General features: G+C 35.6%; 1 protein-coding gene and 1 pseudogene across 1 annotated transcript; one reads left to right on the top strand and one right to left on the bottom strand.

Annotated features, from left to right (window-relative positions):
• Positions 1-737: 737 nt before the first annotated feature.
• On the bottom strand, positions 738-9475 carry LOC139704173 (zinc finger protein 845-like; annotated as a pseudogene).
• Positions 9476-11436: 1961 nt separating this feature from the next.
• On the top strand, positions 11437-12657 carry LOC139704172 (syncytin-2-like). Its single transcript, XM_071607239.1, has one exon. It carries the CDS (start codon positions 11437-11439, stop codon positions 12655-12657), a length of 1221 nt encoding a protein of 406 aa, XP_071463340.1.
• The last annotated feature ends 7918 nt before the right edge of the window (positions 12658-20575 follow it).

The raw sequence follows: 20575 nt of genomic DNA, 5'->3' as shown, positions 1-20575 counted from the left end.
TAATATATAGATAATAACTTTACTATACTCTCACATTTATTATAAATGTTATACTGTTATATAAGGCATATATTTTGGACAAAATCTGTTCAATTTTCACTACTAGTATAAGTTTTCAGATGTTCAATGAATTTAAAATTTAAATACATTTTGGATATATTATTTAACTTTTTAGGGTTTCTGGGCACAATGAATTTTCCAAAAATAAGCAGTGTTTAAGAAACATGTAGCTATATGTTTTTTTTCCATTTGTATTTTCTCTAACCAGTATGTATCCACAGGTTCTGAGTATTGGTGAATAAATTTTGGAGGCATTGTCACATTGTCAATTTTCACATTTCAAAATATTCTCTATGCTATGGTTATTGTGGTGAGGATTAAATGTTGTCTCTTTCTTAGAGTAATGGTACAATGGTCTCATTTTTATAGCTTCTCTCCAATGTGTTTGATCTGATGTCTAGTAATATATGATATATAATTTAAAATGTTTCTACATTCTCTACATTTATATGTCTTCTTTCCAGAAATGATTGATTTCTTATTAAAAGATTTGCTGCATTTTTTTTTTCAATTTGTAGAGGTTCTTTTCTGTATAAATTCTGTTGTTAATAAGGTTTACTCTCTTTTTCATGTTTATTTTTTAGTTTTATTTGGACACAATACCGTTATTTCACTTATTTATTTTAATGTGGTGCTGAGGATCAAAGTCAGGATCTCACATATGCGAGGCTAGCACTCTACAACTGAACCACAACCCCAGCCCCACATTCTTTACATTTGTAGGACTTCTCTCCAGTGAGTTCTGCTGTGATAAATAAGGTTTATTTTTTGACCAAAAGCTTTTCCACATTCTTTACATTTGTAGGGCTTCTCTCCAGTGTGAGTTTTGCTGTGGCGAATAAGGCTTGATTTTTGACCAAAAGCTTTGCCACATTCTGTACATTTGAAGGGCTTCTCTCCAGTGTGAGTTCTCCTGTGGCATATAAGGTGTGATTTTTGACCAAAAGTTTTGCCACAATCTTTACATTTGTAGGGCTTCTCTCCAGTGTGAGTCCTGCTGTGGCAAATAAGGTATGATTTTTGACCAAAAGCTTTGCTACAGTCTTTACATTTGTAGGGCTTCTCTCCAGTGTGAGATCTGCTGTGGTAAATTAGGACTGATTTTCGACCAAAAGCTTTGCCACAATCTTTACATTTGTAGGGCTTCTCTCCAGTGTGAATTCTTCTGTGGCAAATAAGGTCTGATTTTTGACCAAAAGCTTTGCCACAATCTTTACATTTGTAGGGCTTCTCTCCAGTGTGAGTTCTGCTGTGGCAAATAAGGTCTGATTTTCGACCGAAAGCTTTGCCACAGTCTTTACATTTGTAGGGCTTATCTCCAGTGTGTGTTCTGGTGTGGTAAATAAGGCTTGATATTTGACAAAAAGCTTTGCCACAATCTTTACATTTGTAGGGCTTCTCTCCAGTGTGAGTTCTCCTGTGGCAAATAATGCTTGATTTTCGACCAAAAGCTTTGCCACAGTCTTTACATTTGTAGGGCTTCTCTCCAGTGTGAATTCTCCTGTGGCAAATAAGGCTTGATATTTGACAAAAAGCTTTGCCACAATCTTTACATTTGTAGGGCTTCTCTCCAGTGTGAGTTCTCCTGTGGCAAATAATGCTTGATTTTCGACCAAAAGCTTTGCCACAGTCTTTACATTTGTAGGGCTTCTCTCCAGTGTGATATCTGCTGTGGTAAATAAGTTCTGATTTTTCAACAAAAGCTTTGCCACAATCTTTACATTTGTAGGGCTTCTCTCCAGTGTGAGTTCTGCTGTGGCGAATAAGGTGTGATTTTTGACCAAAAGCTTTGCCACATTCTTTACATTTGTAGGGCTTCTCTCCAGTGTGAGTTCTCCTGTGGCAAATAAGGTCTGATTTCTGACGGAAAGCTTTGCCACATTCTGTACATTCGTGGGGCTTCTCTCCAGTGTGAGTTCTCCTGTGGCAAATAATGCTTGATTTTCGACCAAAAGCTTTGCCACAGTCTTTACATTTGTAGGGCTTCTCTCCAGTGTGAGTTCTCCTGTGGCAAATAAGGCTTGATATTTGACAAAAAGCTTTGTCACAATCTTTACATTTGTAGGGCTTCTCTCCAGTGTGAGTTCTCCTGTGGCAAATAAGGCTTGATTTTCGACCAAAAGCTTTGCCACAATCTTTACATTTGTAGGGCTTCTCTCCAGTGTGAGTTCTCCTGTGGCAAATAAGGCTTGATTTTCGACCAAAAGCTTTGCCACAATCTTTACATTTGTAGGGCTTCTCTCCAGTGTGAGTTCTGCTGTGGCAAATAAGGTGTGATTTTTGACCAAAAGCTTTGCCACATTCTTTACATTTGTAGGGCTTCTCTCCAGTGTGAGTTCTCCTGTGGCAAATAAGGTCTGATTTCTGACGGAAAGCTTTGCCACATTCTGTACATTCGTGGGGCTTCTCTCCAGTGTGAGTTCTCCTGTGGCAAATAAGGTGTGATTTTTGACCAAAAGTTTTGGCACATACTTTACATTTGTAGGGCTTTTCTCCATTGTGGTTTCCTCTGTGGTAAATAAGACCTTTTTTTTTACTAAAAGCTTTGCCACATTCTTTATATTTGTAGGGCTTCTCTCCAGTATAAATTTTCTGGTGGAGAACAAGGCCTGATTTTTTATATGATTTCTGGTGTTCACTCTCACTTGGAGTTTTCCCTATTTTCTTTTTTGGTAAATATTCAAGATCAGAACTTCTATATTTTGTACTTATCACTTCATGAAATATATGTTTTAGGCCCTTTTCTGGTGAATATACTTGGGCATGATTAGGAGTCATGGCTGAAATAAACAAAAATAAAAACAATACATATTAGACTGGGATAAATATATTTTGCATACATAACATGAAATTAAGGTAAAATAATTACATCAGGAGTGTAGCATATTAGTAAGTCCAAAGTCACCATAAATCCAAATATATATTAGTTGAATAAAAAATGTACAGACAAAATTACATTGAGAATATTACCAAAATTCTTGTAGAGACTACAGTATCCAAGAGGAGTACATCATAAAGAAGAGTAATATAATAGAGTGTAGAAAAGTATCATTAACAGCCTTTTTTTCCTTCATAAGATAGTATTGTGTATTTAGGAAATATTTACCAGCTACCTTCACTGTCAGTAGAACAAGAGAAATGTAAAACATATACAAACATTTCTGGCTTTTTAAAAGAATGTCCAAAAAATGTTTTTTATCTACCATGACATAGAGACATGAAAATAACTAGTAGATTTTGAGTGATAATACCATAAATATTCAACAAGTGTAAAGAGGCAATGGACTCTTAAAAAGAAATATGAACAAAAAATTTACTAGGAAATATACACATATATGTCTATAAAATTTATCGTAAAAACATTTTTTAAAAGACTATAAAAACCTTGCATAGCCTATGGACATAATACTTGGATGAATTCAACACATGACAGTGAAGTATATTAAATTGATTTTTATATTTTTACATTCATGTGATATGAGAATTTCCTTTATTGACAAATACAACTTTGTTTATCTATAAATATATCATGGTATTTTATACTATATATACAAGGTAAAATGACTAAATAGAATGAATTAACACAATCATTATTTCATATAATTATCAATTTTGTTCTTACATTCCTTCTACTAGTATTTATGAAGAACATAATACACTCACTATGTGGTAAAATAAAACTCTTGACCCTATTATGCTCAATAAATAAAAATATGGAGACTTTCACTATAATATCAACCCTACACAAAACACAGTACCTGGTGAGCAAAATTTTGCTCACTTAATTTCTGAGTTCCACATGTGAATCAAATGCTCCTACAACTTAATATCTGCCTGCCACCTTTCACTTAATTCAAAGTCCTGCATATATTTCTTATAACACTTTAAGAGACAAAATATTTTATAACTAAATAATAATAGTATATATGTACATATTTTTACATATTCGACATTGATGGGCACACACATTTAGACCCTAGCTTTAATACTGAGAAAAATGTTTGCACTAAACACAAAAGCAGAGGTATCTCTTCAATTTTCTGATTTAATTGTTCATGGATACATATTTAGTACTGGTAATTCTGGATCTTTAGGTCATCAAACTTTTAATGTTTCATGTGTAATGCTTGAGATTACCCCAAAAATTCTATATCACAAACTACAACACATGTCTTTTTTAAAATTGTTAGAGCCATGTCATTTCTAAATTTCTGTGACTTCTCTCAAATGAAGTACTTTTTCATGGCCTCCCAATTAGCAAATATTACAAGGATGCAGCACTGTTCTTGCCTATTTTTATTTATTTAAAAGTTTTTATACTTTTTTCCCAAAAATGGACTATATAATCTACTGATGGCTCCTTTAATGAACAAATAAAAAATAGTACAGCAAATATAAACAAAGATAAGCATGGCTAAATCCAAGTGACAAAAAAAGAAAAAAAAAACATTAAGAATTTAACAATAAGGATAGTGACAGTTATGAATTACTCAAAGAACACTAAATAACTATTTAAAAAAAGTTTAGGGAGTGAAATTGAAAAATATTAACATCAATGAGCACAATGTTTATGTGAATAATTCTTTAAGAAAAAATGAGAGGGGCATTACTAGTGTGCAAATCTGAAATTCTACCAATATGGGAGAGGCTTATCAAGCAGTACCAAGTTTAAGAAAAGTCTAAGCAACTTGTACAATACTGTAAAAATTAAAAATCTATAGGATATATAAAGAGAAGTGTTATATATGTATATATACTGTGTTTTGTGTAGGGTTAATATTATAGTCAAAGACTCCATATATATTTTCACATTTCCTATATATATATATATATATATATATATATATATATATATATATATATATATTAGTGTGAAGTGTGAAAAGAATCCAAGCATACCACAATAAAAAAACAATGATCCAGAAATTAAATCACTAATCAAAATTTAAAAAAATATATATAAAAAATATTAAAAAATCACAAAATAAAATTATAATGATTCATTTACTTCAAAATATTTATGATTACTAATGCATTATTTGAAAACACAAAACAAAAGAAAAAAAATACTAACAGAATCGAATCTAAAAAAAGAAAATGTCAAGTCAGTTCCAGCAGAGAGCATGGAAAGAAACCAAACATGATCTGCTCCTAGAGGCCCTATTTGTTTAGAGATGGATAATGCTCCTGCCTTTTCATCTCATCCTTTTGCACAATTTTAATCAATGAGATATAGTTTTAAATCATGAAATTTCTCATAATTGTTTTGGACGAGCTTTTGTTGAGTGAGCAAATTGTATCCTAATATGTTCCTTTTAAAACAGAAACAAACAAAGATCTAGCCTCTCTTATATTTATATGCATTAAATATTGTTTTATTTACAGGTAATATGCTCAATATACAACTTAAAGTTAATACACAAAATTGGTCATCTGCATTGAATAGACATTTTATTCTCAAACAGCCATTACTAAAAAAAATTATGTAATATATGAGGTTCCATATGACCAACATGACAAGATCCTATGCCTTTGATCATGTGGGGAAAAACATAAACTGCTACTCTTATGCCAGCATGTCCTGTTTGGACTCTACCTTCATGCATGAAAAATAGCAATTATAAATGTACATCAGGGACTTCACAAGCTGATTTCTAAGTTTCATTTAACCCTGGAAGATAAGAGTTCATCCAAACAAGAGAATAATCATTCTTCTCAAAAGAGGAAAGTCATTAAAATCATAGGACCCCAAGATACATGAATTCTAGTTAATTCTAGTTACTGGGCAGGGGATATAAAACCATTAACAGCCTCAGCACAACAGGTGTTGGCTAAAATGGGGTTAGAATGTACTCTAGATAACTTTGTTACTGCTTTGATTGATAAACTCACACAAAACTGTGTAAATGCTTTGATCTTAATAACAATTTTGCTCTGTTTCTGTACACCAGCTCTGGGAAAATCAGTACTGTCAGATCCTGAACTTCTAGAACCCATTACAATATCTTGACTCACTTGCATAAAATTGTTATATACTTGCAAAAATGTCTCATTGTTGTCTTAGCAGAATAATGTGTCCTTACCATCCACATAGTATTTAATAGGTCACCATCCTGTGCAATTTATACATATAAGATCTATTCCTCTTGATAAAAAAAAGTGATGATTCATTGAAGCTTCTCTCTAAGGAAGAATTTAATAGGTCGACATTCTCCTTAGTGGGTTTACCTGGACTAGCTCTAGGGGCTTATAAAACTTCTGTGAAACTCACCTATGCTATCATAAACAGTATTAGTCATGCCTCCATGGATGTAAATATGCTTAATGAAGAACAAAAACAACATTGTCAAGCCATACTTGACAATCATGCTGCAATTGATTTTCTGTTATTGTTACATCATAAAGGATATCAGAAGTTTAATAACATGTGTTCCTTCAATTTAAGTTATAATAGTAATTTTATTTCAAAAGACTTAGATAACCTTAAAGATATCATTAATAAGGTTGAACAAGATGATGGCTTTTGGATTTGTTGGATTGGTTAACTTCATGTTTACTCAATTTCATCTGGGTCAAAAATATTCATAGGTGGATGTTTACTGATGTTGGAACTTGCTATTGTCTATGTCTGCCCTATTTTTTGCCCCCACCAGCATTACGGAGATAAGTAATATTATTTATTCAAAAGGCCTTTAAAAAGAGGGGAGGTATTATGTATTCTGACCTTGGAATAGACAGGAAAGTGTTGGAGTGATTGTAACTGGCACCCTGAGTCCCAAAATTGTAATGCCCAACAGTTTCTCCCTGAAGCTATTAAGACAACTCTACAGGTGCACTATCTAGTTTCTGTGGTAATGTCCTTAGGGAGAAGGGGCTCTATATTTGTATTAACAGTTCCTAATATTGGTTAGCTAGCACTTGGGCTTAAAGAAAAACTGGGTTAGAATGTATTCATGGTATCAGAAGGTATGTAATTTTGGAGTATTATATGTGCAGCTGTTAAGAGGGGTGGCCAGTTATTTTTTCTTTTTTCCTTTTCACTGTGTGTGTCTCTCTCTTCTCTTTGCTTCTTTAAAAGTTTCCTTACAAGAAGATTTGAAACAGATCATGCTGGCCCTCAAAACAAAAGGTAAGTTTTGATGGCTAATTTGAATAAACTGGGACATCACTAAAGAAGAAAACAGAGAACAACAAGGAATTTGAAAATGTGATAAATATAGGGCAGTATGTGTTCAATGATTACAATCAAAATAAATAAACCTAAGCTTCTGAAAATTTATTCTGCTGGATAACTACTCTTTCAACATTTTTCAGTTTGGTTTTCTCCTTGACATTTGAATGACTCAACTGTGTCCCCTGCTATGTGTAGTCCACAATAGTTTACATCACTAAATTATACTAGGTACTACTGATCTAAAGTGAAGAATATCTGTACTAAAAATGCCCTTATGCCCTTTTTCTTTGAAACACAAATCTGAAACTCATTCTTATAGAAAAGTTCCCATAAGATACTCTGCAACAGAAGTAAATTAAATAATAATTAGTAGTTAATAATTTTAAAGGGAAATTAAACTTACCCAGGAAGGCAAAGTTTCTATAATTCTCTAGCATTACATCTCTATATAAATTTTTCTGAGCAGGCTGAAGGCATTCCCACTCCTCTTCAGTAAAATCAATGGCTATATCCATAAATGTTAACAGTTCCTAAAATAAGAATAGGTAAATAAATAACACATTGACCATATGAACATTTGCACAGTCTGTAATGTAATTAAAGTTGAAATGAGAGTTAGTAGACTATCATGTTGGTAGTGTACTTCTGCAGAAAAAGTGATTGAAGTTCAAAAAAGTATACATACACCACATTTATGAAACACAATATAAAACTCAGGCATTATCACAAAAATATATTTTTTTTCATTTTTAAGTCTTGATCTAAATTATACATATTTTTCAGATGAGAAAATCGTGGTAATTAAGAACGGGAACCCTCAAATTTTAATTGTACAACCACTAATCAGAGATTTACTAATGTGTAGAATCTTATTTGTTATTTCTCTAATAGAGCTAACTATTCTGAATGTGTAGTGAGATCTCTAGTAACTCCAACATCAATGGTATAAGAGAAATTTTGAAATGCAACAAGGTAGACAGACCACTTAATGGAAATATTTAACAGTTTATTTAAGTTCAAACATTTTATGTTTTTATGTGTGTTATTAATATAAAAAATAGCAACAACAATCCTGTTTGAATTATCCTTTCTATAATATTAACATCTATTAACATACAAGATTATATATATATATATATATATATATATATATATATATATATACACACAAACTTTTATCGATGTTTATATTGTACGATATTTATAATAGAATATACGTATAGCTCTTAAAACAAATAATTTTTTTTAATTTGTTCTTTCTAGTTCTACCTGACAGTAAAATCGATTTTTATGATATTATGAAAGCATGCGATATGTCTTATCCTAATTAAAATCCTGTACTTGTTGGTGGTTACAATGGTAGGATTCACTTACAGATATATATCTTTTATATTTTTATCCTTGTTCCTTTTATTTATTTGTTTATTCATTTATTTATTTTTTGTTTACCATTGTGCAATCTACTGATCTTCTATTTCTTACCCTTCACCACTTTATGAGCTTTAGATTTCACATATCAGCAATAACTTTCAACTTTTGGTCTTAAAGAAATGGTTTGTTTTACTTAACATAAAATCTCCAGATTCATCCATTTCCTGGCAAATGTCATAAAGTCATTCTTCTTTATGGCCAATTCATAGTTTATTGTGTACATAAGCAACAGTTTTTTGTCCTGTCATCATTGAATGGACCCATTTCATCATTGGATGCTTGGTTTTATAGCTTAGCTATTGTGAATTGTGCTGCTATAAACATAAACATGGCTGTGTCAATGTAGTACGCTGATTTTATGTCCTTTGGGCATATACAATGCAGTCAAAAAACTGGGTAAAATTGTGGTTCCATTTCTTTAACAATATTCATACAGGTTATTATGTTTCACTTAGACCTCCATACAGCTGGAAAAATTGGAATTCATTTTTACCTGAGGTGAAAATAAAACATACACAAAAAATTATAAGCCATAAAATGGCTAGAATTTATTATCAAATCATCCATCCCAATAAAAAGTTATTTTTTTAATATTTATTTTTTAGTTATCAGTGGACACAACATCCCCGCAAAAACCTACTCCAGAAGCCTTGAAGGCACTTAGATTGATAGAGACAGCCTTACAAGAGATGCAGGTGATGCAGGTGGACTACTCCCAGTCCTTGTTATTCATTGTTCTGCCATCAAAATTCACCCCGACTGGAGTCTTTTGGCAGACTGGTCCTATTTATTGGGTTCACTTACCTGCATCCCCCTCCCAGGTCTTGATAACTTTCCATGATCTGGTAATACAATTAGTTTGGAAAGCAAAATATCTAGGAGATGCCTTGTTTGGGAAAACCTTTGATGTTCTCATATTACCATATAATCAAGACATTCTTTCTAAATTAAGACAGGAACATGATCTCTTTTGTCTTTTCTTCTGTAGTTTCATGAGACAGGTTGACAATCACTACCCTAAAAGCAGGCTCCTTGAAAGTCTAAAGACATGTCCAATAATTTTCCCAAAGATCCTAAAAGAGGATCCTCTCCCGGGGGCACAAACTGTCTTCACTGTTTTCACAGACAGTCTCTATATCGCCAGGCTCGTCTCCGCGATTGAGATGGCACCTTATATTGGAAAACAATCCACTATCATGGATCAACTACAAACAGTGCTTCTTATATGGGCTAGGGCAGACCCCCTCTTCATAGGTCACATTAGAAGTCATTCTGGACTTCCAGGTCCTCTGGCGGCGGGCAACGCCATGGCAGATGCTGCCACACATGCCACTAATTTTATATATACAATAACTGAGTATGATAAGGCCCTACAACTTCATAATAAATTTCACCTAAATGCACAAAGTTTGCGCTTCTGCTCAGGATGTTCCCGGGATCAAGCTTTAAAAATTGTCTCCCTGTGTCCTACTTGTGCACCTTTTATCCATTCCCCTTCTCTGGGAGTCAACCCAAGGGGCCTTTAGCCAAACGACATCTGGCAAACTGATGTAACTCATATTCCTAGTTTTGGAAAGCTGTCTTTTGTGCATGTCAGTATAGACACGTTCTCTGGTTTTATCTCCGCTACTTTACATTCAGGAGAAAAGGCTAAGGACGTGATACAGCACTATGTTAAAACCTTTTCCTTTATGGGAACCCCTCGATGCATAAAAACAGATAATGGCCCAGCTTATATTAGTCAAACCTTCCAAAAATTTTGCTCACATTGGGATATTATACACAAAACAGGAATCCCATATAACCCCCAAGGACAGGCCATTGTTGAACGGGCCCATCAACATCTTAAAACCTATTTGCAAAAAACAAAAGAGGGGGGATATACCAGAATTGTCAGGGACCACAAGCACTCCTAAGCATAACTCTATTCACTTTAAATTTTTTGCTCACTGACGCCGAAGGCCTACAGCGGCGCAGCGTCACTTTTCCCCTCCCACCATACAAAAAGCACAGATAAGATGGAAGGATCTGGCTACAGGGAAGTGGCAACCCCCTGCTCCACTCTTGGCTAGAGTGAGAGGAGCTGTATGTGTCTTCCCTCCAGGGACGGAAAAACCCATTTGGATCCCGGAGCACTGCACCAGACCGGTGAATGAAAATTCAAGACAAAATGAAGTTCCCAAGATGACTGATCCTGCCGCTGTTGTTCCCACCCCTTCAAGTGAGTGCCAAGACACACCTCATGAGCTGGACACCGCTTGTAGCATTCCTTCTGGACAGGTTTGTTGAAGGAGGGCTTGACCCCCCACCTGGGAATATTCATGAATATCTTTTTGGAGCCCCTTGTGAGTGTAAGGGAGGGCCCCACACTCGACCCCTCTGGTTATACCCAGAGCATTGATTGTGGGACTAAAGTAGCCTATATGGCGGCTGAACTCAATCAAAACATTGGAGGATTTGAGCAACCAAAATGGGTATGTGTCAATAAGCCCGGACTTAATGTCCCCAGTTCGACCGAGACTCTTGGAAGCTGTTCCGCCACTTGTCATTACACCCCGGCGATGCACATCTCCTGTTATACATCGGCCTCAATTTGTGTTAATAATCAAGGAAAACAGTATTTTGAGGCCATCCTAACTAACACCCGTGGAGAAGGGGGGACCACTTACAATTTTATTCCTTTTCTTGGTGACCGGGGAGGAGAAGGCATCACGACTCGGTTAACGGAGGCAGGATGTGAGGGCGTCGTGGGTAAACCCTCCTGATGGCCCATGCAGGCCCCCATCAGAGTCTCTGATGGAGGGGGACCCACTGATGCTATCAAACACCTTCAGGTGATTAAGCTTTTAAAGCCAGAGATCCCTAAGCCTACATACCACCCCTTGATATTGCCCAAATCCCAGCTTCCTGATTTAGATGCCAATACATTAGATATCCTAGAAACCACCCTTTTCTTACTTAACAGTTCCAATCCTACCCTTGCTAGTGACTGCTGGCTCTGCATGACGGCAGGTGCAGTCATGCCATTGGCAATCCCCATTAATTATACCATTGAAGATGACAACACATGTCAATCTGGGCTACCCTTTAAGGTGCAGCCTCTAGGTGGTTTTATGTCTTGCCTTCTGGGCATGATGCAAAATAATACCTATGATGTTGATGTTGGAGTCTCTTCCTTTGGGAACTGCTCATTAGTAAAGAATTATTCTTCACCTACTCCACCCATTTGTTCCCCTAATGGTACAGTTTTTATGTGTGGTGGAAATTTAGCTTTTCCCAGGCTCCCATCAAATTGGACTGGTGGTTGCGTTCTGGCATTACTGCTTCCTGATATCACGATTATTTCAGGAGATGAACCCCTACCCATTCCTAGCCAAGACACCCTAGTTAGAAGACACAGTAGAGCTGTTCAGGCCTTACCACTCCTTGTTGGCCTTGGAATAACCGCTGCTGTGGGGACAGGCACAGCTGGACTGGGTACGGCTATACATTCTTATCGCCGTCTATCTCAGCAGCTTATAGATGATGTGCAGACCCTATCTGGCACTATTAGGGACCTACAAGACCAAATTGACTCTTTGGCAGAAGTGGTCCTCCAAAATAGGCGAGGCCTAGACTTACTGACTGCCAATCAGGGGGGAATCTGTTTAGCCTTAGGAGAAAGGTGCTGCTTCTATGCCAATAAATCGGGCATAGTTCGCACTAAAATCAAGGAGCTTCAAGAAGACCTAGAGAAAAGGAGAAAAGAATTATTCGAGAACCCTCTTTGGACTGGGATGAATGGGTTCCTGCCCTACCTTCTTCCCCTCCTGGGGCCCTTACTGGGTCTTCTTTTGATTGCAACCTTGGGACCTTGTGTTGCAAATAGGATAACTCAATTCATTAAGGGCCAGATTAACATTTTAACCTCCAAGCCAATACAGATTCACTACCAACGCATGAAGATTGACGACTCCGCCCACGAGGTGTACTTACAACCCATCCAGAGATGAGATGTAACTGGACAGGAGCCAATACCCGAGCCCTCCTATGTATGCCTGCTTTTGCCCAGGTCCCTAATTACCTTGCCGACTTGGTGCTGTCATCCCAGACCCTTACGTTCAGAAAGCTCCCTGGTCATAGCTATCCCACTGGCAAAGATGATGACTGGGATCCGCAGTTGTGTCCTGCTGGCCATGACATCCTAACTGAAAAGTGTCCATTTACATAGGACAAGAGCTGATCTTGTAGTACCCAGTGACAGGCAACTTCCACGCTTGCACTGCAACCTAAGCCAGGGGAATGGGGCCTCCCGAGAGAAGGGTAAGCAGTGCAGGGGTGGTGGACGACCTAAGACAGGGGCTACTTGATTCCCATTGACATGCAAAAAACAAAAAAGGGGGACTTGCTGGTAGCAGGCCCTCCCTGGCCCCTGGGGACTCAACCCCCAGTTCTTTGTTATGCATGTCAATGTGGCCAGCTCACAAGGCCATGACACGGGCTTGCGGTTCCCTGTTTATCTGCCTCGCACATATGTGTCTCTCGGGAACATCTTGACCTGTTCGAGCCTCCCGATAGGGGACGGTGACGTGACGGTAACCCAAGGATGCAGTTATTACTCTTCCCTCCTCACTTTTGAGTGATTTCCCGCAGCTGTTGAAAAGATATATAAGGGGAACAAATTTGGCAATAAAGCGCACACATGCTCCCTCCTGGATGAAGAACCTTGGTGTCCTGTGTATTTTTTAACCCCGCCGTCCCTCGCCGGACTCGGCTCCATTAGCCGGACGTGGCACATAAACATATAAATAAATATAAAATAAAATATAATATTAGATAGATTTTTTTTCCTGGATAATCATTTTGTACATATTTCCCTTTAGACACAGTTCTGGGAACAAAGTGTCACAAATAAGACATAAATCCTACATTGCTACACAGAGTAATTAAAGCACATACTAAGAGCTTGGTATAAAACTTGGCATAGAGACATAAATAAATAGAGAACATTATAGATAATTATACCTAAGTGCTAAGCAGCAAATTCATAGTCTTTAAGTATATGAAGAGACAAGTTATCATAGCAAATTTTATAACTCAGTTGCTGCTAATATAGAGAGATAGAGATATTTATTAAGAGATGGTTTTATGCAGATTTTTGGTTTAAAAAGGGAAAGATCAGATAATGCAGGTGATTTAAACATGAGCAATAATATTTTTCTGCATTCAGTACCCTTTTTGCAGATATGTGAATTATAATTAATTCCAACCAGTAAAATGCAGAAATAGTGTAAAGATTATTCACTAGGAGTAAAATTACTTAAAAAGAGAACCAAAACTTCCATTCCTGTCCAAATGTTTATTCCTGACAAAAAGACTGCTTTTTTGAACCATTTCTGTAGATATGATTTTTTGTAATAAATATTTTGGTGATTTTTTCACATATCACTTAATATATTTATGCTTCACATTTTCTCTTTTGTCCTATTTTACTACCTATATACTGAAAGAAAAAATTTCTAAATCCTAAACTCCCTTGATATTTGAGATATCTTTTAATTTTTAAGCTTATATCATTTCTATAATGAATACTGTGCTTTCATTAAAGAATGACTATTATTATGCGCCTGACTCATTTACAGGAGTTTTGTTGTGTTCTTTGGTTTTATTTACAGTGAAGTTTAAAAAAAAGGGTTAATGTTAAACCAAAACACAAAGAAAAGAACACCAACTCAAATTTTAAATCAAATTAAATCAAGATAGTATTGTGTGCACAAAAGCTTGCCAGGACTGTCTCTTACAAGATTCTATGCTAGAGATCATCCCCCTGATCTTCAGAAAAAGTTTTTACAGCACAAAAAGTTACAAAGGAGGTGGGTGTCTAAGGTACGTACAGGTAACAAGATTTTGACAATCATAGTACAAAGGCAAATAGCAGGTTAAGGAAATACATGGCTAACATTTCAAGGTAGAAAATAAATTCAGCTCCAGACATTAGAATTTATGAGCCGCCACTGAGATTTAGAGAGAATTGTTATTTGGTCAGTGGGAGCCAGAATTTATGAGGCACCAGTAAGGTTTTAGAGAGGGTTGTTATCTGGTAAGGGATAGCCAGGCATAGGTGAATTCAAAACACAGGTAGAAATTGCAAGCAAGTTTAAAACATCAAAATATTGTCAGGCCAAAGAGAAATTTTAGTTTTCTTGCACAAAACAGAAATAAACTTTTTACCTCTAAAAGCTCTATGAGAAGATTTTATTTTATTATTATTATTATTTTTTTTATTTTCTCCTATCTAATGGCTTCTGGCATTCCTTTGTTTGTAACCATAAATGCTTCTCTTCTGTTTTTATTGGGCTTCCAAAACAAAAAAAAATATATAGATAAGCCCTTCTCATAGGGAAGATGTTTCTAATATAGCAAGTAACTACTCTTTAACCCACAGGGTCTGACAACCATATTATAGGATATGAAAGACCCTCCAATATGCTTGTTCTTCCAACCATTGTTTGCAAAGATTGACAAAAGTCAATTCATTGCACAGAATGAGTGAGGTGAGTCTCTGCTCTGCAGTCCAAAACAGGAGGTAAAAGGGCCCCCAAAGTGAGTTTAAGACATGACCTACCTGACATAATCCTAAAAACAAAAGAAAACATAAATTCAGAGAGAGCCGTACCCACATAATCTCATTTGACAGAATCAAATTCATAAGAGGAACAGAGGACATAGGCAAATCTAAAGGGATTTGACTATACTTTCTTTTTCTAAATTGCTATTAATGTCTCCCACAATTATAGAGTTCTGGATCTCCTCAGTTACTACTTTATCATTACCTTCAACCTACAATGCATGAGGCACACTGAATTTACCCTCATACTCATGTACTTATCAGTTATTTTTTCTATAGAAATGCATATGTATATGAATATATTTTTCCCACATTTCCAAGATTCTACCATGAAAATTTCTGTGATATCACTTCCCTGAAATGCATTTTCATTATTTCATGTCAGTTTATCTAAGGATTCCATATCATGTCTTGCAAAAGATGAGACAACTCTAAGGCCATTCTTATTTGACTATTTATAAACTATAATTAAAGGTCCACCTCAGTACCTCCATAGAACTTAAGTCTCATTCACCTTTCTCATTCATAGTGCTTTATTTTTTAAGTAGGTAGCAGAAATTTTGTTTTGAAGAAGAGTAAGTGATTTAAAGCCATTCAGTGTACTTTAGAGGATCTCAAAAATCTATGCTTGTCGTTCTTAAACAGCCTTACCACTGAAAGATCTGGATTACACTCCAGGTTGGACACTGATACTATGCTTCCATGGGAAATGGTTTCTTGGTTGTGAATATTGTCTTTCCCTTTCCCCTATAGTCTTAGAAATGTGTAGATTGTGTGAACTTTTAGAATCACTATTTTCAACACAGTTAGCATGGACCCATTTGATAATAGAAGACATCTATATTCTGAAAAAAAAAATACCCTTCACCAAACCCTAAAGAAGTGATAAAATAATCTCTGGAAAAAATAACAGCCATCCATTAGATTATTTTTAAAAAATACTAAGAATAATTTTAGTTAGTAATACATTACTGTACTAGGAAAAGTGATATAAATGCAATTTTATTTTTTAAAGTTGTTTCTGATTACTACAAAGAGATTATAAAAAGCTGGGTACATGGGCTAGAGTTGTGTCTGAGAAGTAGACTACTTTGCTAGAATGTGCAAAGCACTGAGTTTGATTCTCAGAAAAACATATAAAGAGTTTTTTGTTTTATTTTTTAAATACAAGATAGTGGAATGCATCGCAATTCTTATTACACATATAGAACAATTTTTCATACCTCTGTTTGTATATAGACTATGTTCATATGAATTCCTGTCTTCATATATGTACTTTATCTTTTTTAAAGAGAGGGAGAGAGAGAGAAAAAAATTTAATATTTTTCTTTTTTAGTGTTCGTCGGACACAACATCTTTGTTTGTATGTGGTGCTGAGGATCGAACCCCGGCCGCACACATGCCAGGTGAGTGCACTACCACATAAGCCACATCCCCATCCCCATATATGTACTTTACATAAAAATGTCTATCACATTCCACAATCCTTGCTAATCTTTACACAACACTCCTACACGGGCTACTTCACATAAACTTGCCTCAGGGATTTAATGCATTAATCAAATAGATTTTATTCAGCGTATGGAGTGCTGTTGGAATGGATATTATAAAAATCTAAAATTGTCATGTATGGTGGCATATGCCTGAAATTCTAGAATCTATGGAAAATGACACAGGAAAATTGTTAGTACAAAGACAGCCTCAGTAACATAACAAGGCTACAATCAACTTAATGAGAGCCTGTCTCAAAATATAACATGAAAAAGAATGTGGATGTATCTCAGTGGTATGCACCTCTGGGTTCAATACTCAGCACCAAACCATACAAAACCAAGCAAATATCTCATAATTAATAGGGATTCCAGGGTACACAAATATGTAAAAATATTGATGACAATATAAATTTAATAAATATATTTGTATAAAAGTGTTAAGGTTCTTTAAAAGCCCAAAATAAAAATGCCACATAATCCACTAGTAATAATTTGGGGTAGCAGTGCAAAATCGTACATGCCTGTACTCCCAGTGGCTTAGGAGAATAAGAGGTAGAAAACTCGGGATTCATTCTCAAGTTAAAGTCCAGACTCAAGAACTTGGCAAGGTCCTAAGAAAATCAGTAAAACCCTCTCTCAAAAATAAATAAATAAATAAAAGTGTTGGAGACTGGGTATGTATCATACTGGTAAAGCGCCCTGGAGTTAATCTCCAGTATTTAAATAAATAAAAATATATAAAAAATAATTCTCAGTAAAAAAAAAAAAAAGCCATACAATCTAGTAATAATAACTCTGGGTATATATGTAAAAAATTAGGAATCCTTTTGCTAAATATATTGCCACACATCTATTTTTATTGTACCTTTATTCCCAGTATCTAATAAAAAGAAAACAAATAAAGTATCTTTTAGATAGAAAGTATATCAGAAAATGTCTTCCCACTACAAAGCATCCAATTAGTCCATCCCTTCAGAAGCTACACACTTAAAATTCAAACTGGTCCCTAGAAGGCAAGACTCAGAGAGTGGTGTTTTATAAATACTCCAAAAAATTTGGAATGTTTGGGAACCTTGTTTCAGATATTCTAAAACTCAGAACTAGGTCCTATGGGAGGTCAGAATGAGAACACAAGACATAATAAATTCTTTAATGGAGAATCTTAACTCAGACACTGACATAACCAAAAGCAGTGTTGGAGATAAAAAAATAGATTCTGTTTCACTGATTTCTGGGTTATGGATTCAAATCAAATATATATTAGAAAAAAAGTTAAGGCTACTGGTTAAAATCTACATAAAACAGGTATTATAAATATATCAGGGGCTGGGTGTGTTGGTGCAAGCCTGTAATCCCAGTTGCTGAAGAGGCTGAGGAAGAATTATCAAAAGTTCAAAGCCAGACTTAGCAGAAGCGAGGTGCTAAGAAATTCAGTGAGATCCTGTCTCTAAAAAAAAAAAAAAAAAAATATCCTGGGGATTTGTCTTAGTAGTCAAGTGTTCCTGAGTTCAATCTCCAATATCCCCCATAAAAAAAATGTACCAGAGGGCTGGGGCTGGGGCTTAGTGGAGCTCACTTTTCTGGCACATGTGAGGCACTGGAATCAATTCTCAGTTCCACATATAAGTAAATAAAATAGAAGGTCTATCAACAACTTTATATATATAGTACCAAGATATTGACATGGACTTTGATCTAATTTGTGTGTACTTTAGCCCTTAATATTGATGTTGGTTGGTGCTGGGGATGTGGCTCAAGTGGTGGCATGCTTGCATGGCATGTGTGCGGCCCGGGTTCAATCCTCAGCACCACATACAAAAAAAGATATTGTGTCTGCCGAAAAATAAAAAAAAAAAAAATAAATATTAAAAAAATTCTCTCTCTCTCCCCCTGTCTCTCTCTCTCTCACACACTCTCTCTTAAAAAAAAAAAAAAAGATTGAAGTTGGCCAGGCATGGTGGTGCATTCCTGTAATATCAGCTGTTTACAAGACTGAGACATAAGGATCATGAATTCAAAACCAGTCTCATCAATGGTGAGGCACTAAGCAACTCAGTGAAACCCTGTCTCTAAATAAAATACAAAATAGGGGTAGGGATGTGGCTCAGTGATAGAGTACCCCTGACTTCAATCTCTGGGCTCCCACCCCCCAAAAATTGGGCTGAGTAAATAGCTCAGCTTGTAGAGTGCTTGCCTTCTAAGCATGAGGCCCTGGGGTCAATCCCCAATACAGAGAGAGAGAGAGAGAGAGAGAGAGAGAGAGATTGAAATTGCATGTAATTTAAATTCAAGTTAGTCCCACTTTTATTTTTTCCTGCCACACCAGAATAAAAGAGTTTCCTGAAATGTTTGGAATGTTTCTGTGGGTTATTTATTTATTTTTTGTTTACTTATTTTTATGTGGTGCTGAGATCGAACACAGAACCTTGCACGTGCTAGGTGGGTGCTTTATCACTGAGCCACAACCCCAGATTGTCTGACCATAAATAAATAAACAAACAAACAAATTAATAAATATATAAACCCTCAATTGATGACCCATTACAGTTTTTAAAAATCCTTAATTGGGACACATAAACCAAATTTAGGAGAGATTCATTCTTTTTAATGTCATCTAATTTTATTCTGCTTTCTTCTCATGAGAAAATCTCAGAATGATAATTTAAAATCTATTAAAAATGCCCTCCAGTTCTTGAAGAAAAACATTATAAATGATGCATACCTTTGAAATAAACATGGGAAAATAATGATCAATAATGCTGAAAGTTGAGTTTTGAGATGAACCAAAATTTCTAAGTTTGCCAATTGAATCTGGGTGCTTGTCTCATAAATTTTGAAGAAAAAAATCTATTTAAGCAAGAAGAAATAGAACGCCCACCATGCGGTATGAGGAATGATACCAGGAAAAAAAAAAAAAAAAACTCATTTTTGTGTACCATCTTAGAAGTTTACAGATAGTTTTGGGCAGAACATGGAGGATAATGCATTTAGAATAGGCTTTGGAAAAGGCATCCTGACTACCATATGGGTTCACTTTCATTCTTTCTGTGACCCATCCTTTTTTCTTCAAATTCAATCAGGAATCACCCCTGGGACAAAGGACTTTGTTGAAGGCTTCAAGGCCTTTTACATTTGAAATACGCCTTAATGGTGCTCATTAACATCTTTCAGTTAGCCACCAGGTGTGTTTGAGTGAGGCCCATTATCCACATTACATGGTCATTATACTATCTATTCTATTTTATACTTATTCCCTGTGAAAAGAGAACCCTAGATTTGCATATGTGAACAGAGAGCTAGAAAACTAGGGGTTTATTCTGAGACCTATAGAGAGCTAAACTGAAGTTTTGGATTTCAGATTTTTGTTTTGGATTTGAGATACTGCTTTTGCTACATTTAAAAATCTCAGGACTCATGAAGAGAATGAGTTAAAAGCCAGCATCATCAAATTTGTGAGGCCCTAAGAAATTCAAAGGGACCCTGTCTCTAAATAAAAATATTTAAAAAGGGGTGGGAATGTGAATCAGTGGATGAACACCTCTGGGTTGAATTTCTGGTACCAAAACACACACACACACACACACACACACACACACACACACACACACACACAAAATAATAATAATAAACAAACAAACAAACAAACCCTCATGAGTAACAAGCCCTAAAATTAACAGCTTCTCTCATGCATGAATACAATAAATGGATTTGGAGTTCTCTCTTGATAATTATCTCAGTCTTCACCATGCAATCTGGAGACATGCTGGACTCATGGCACATGGATGCTCACAAAGGGTTTTAGAAAGAAGC

This window comes from Marmota flaviventris, unplaced genomic scaffold (genome assembly GCF_047511675.1).
Source record: "Marmota flaviventris isolate mMarFla1 unplaced genomic scaffold, mMarFla1.hap1 Scaffold_43, whole genome shotgun sequence".
In the NCBI taxonomy this organism is placed as follows: Eukaryota; Metazoa; Chordata; class Mammalia; order Rodentia; family Sciuridae; genus Marmota; species Marmota flaviventris.
This window is presented reverse-complemented; position numbering and strand designations above follow the sequence as displayed.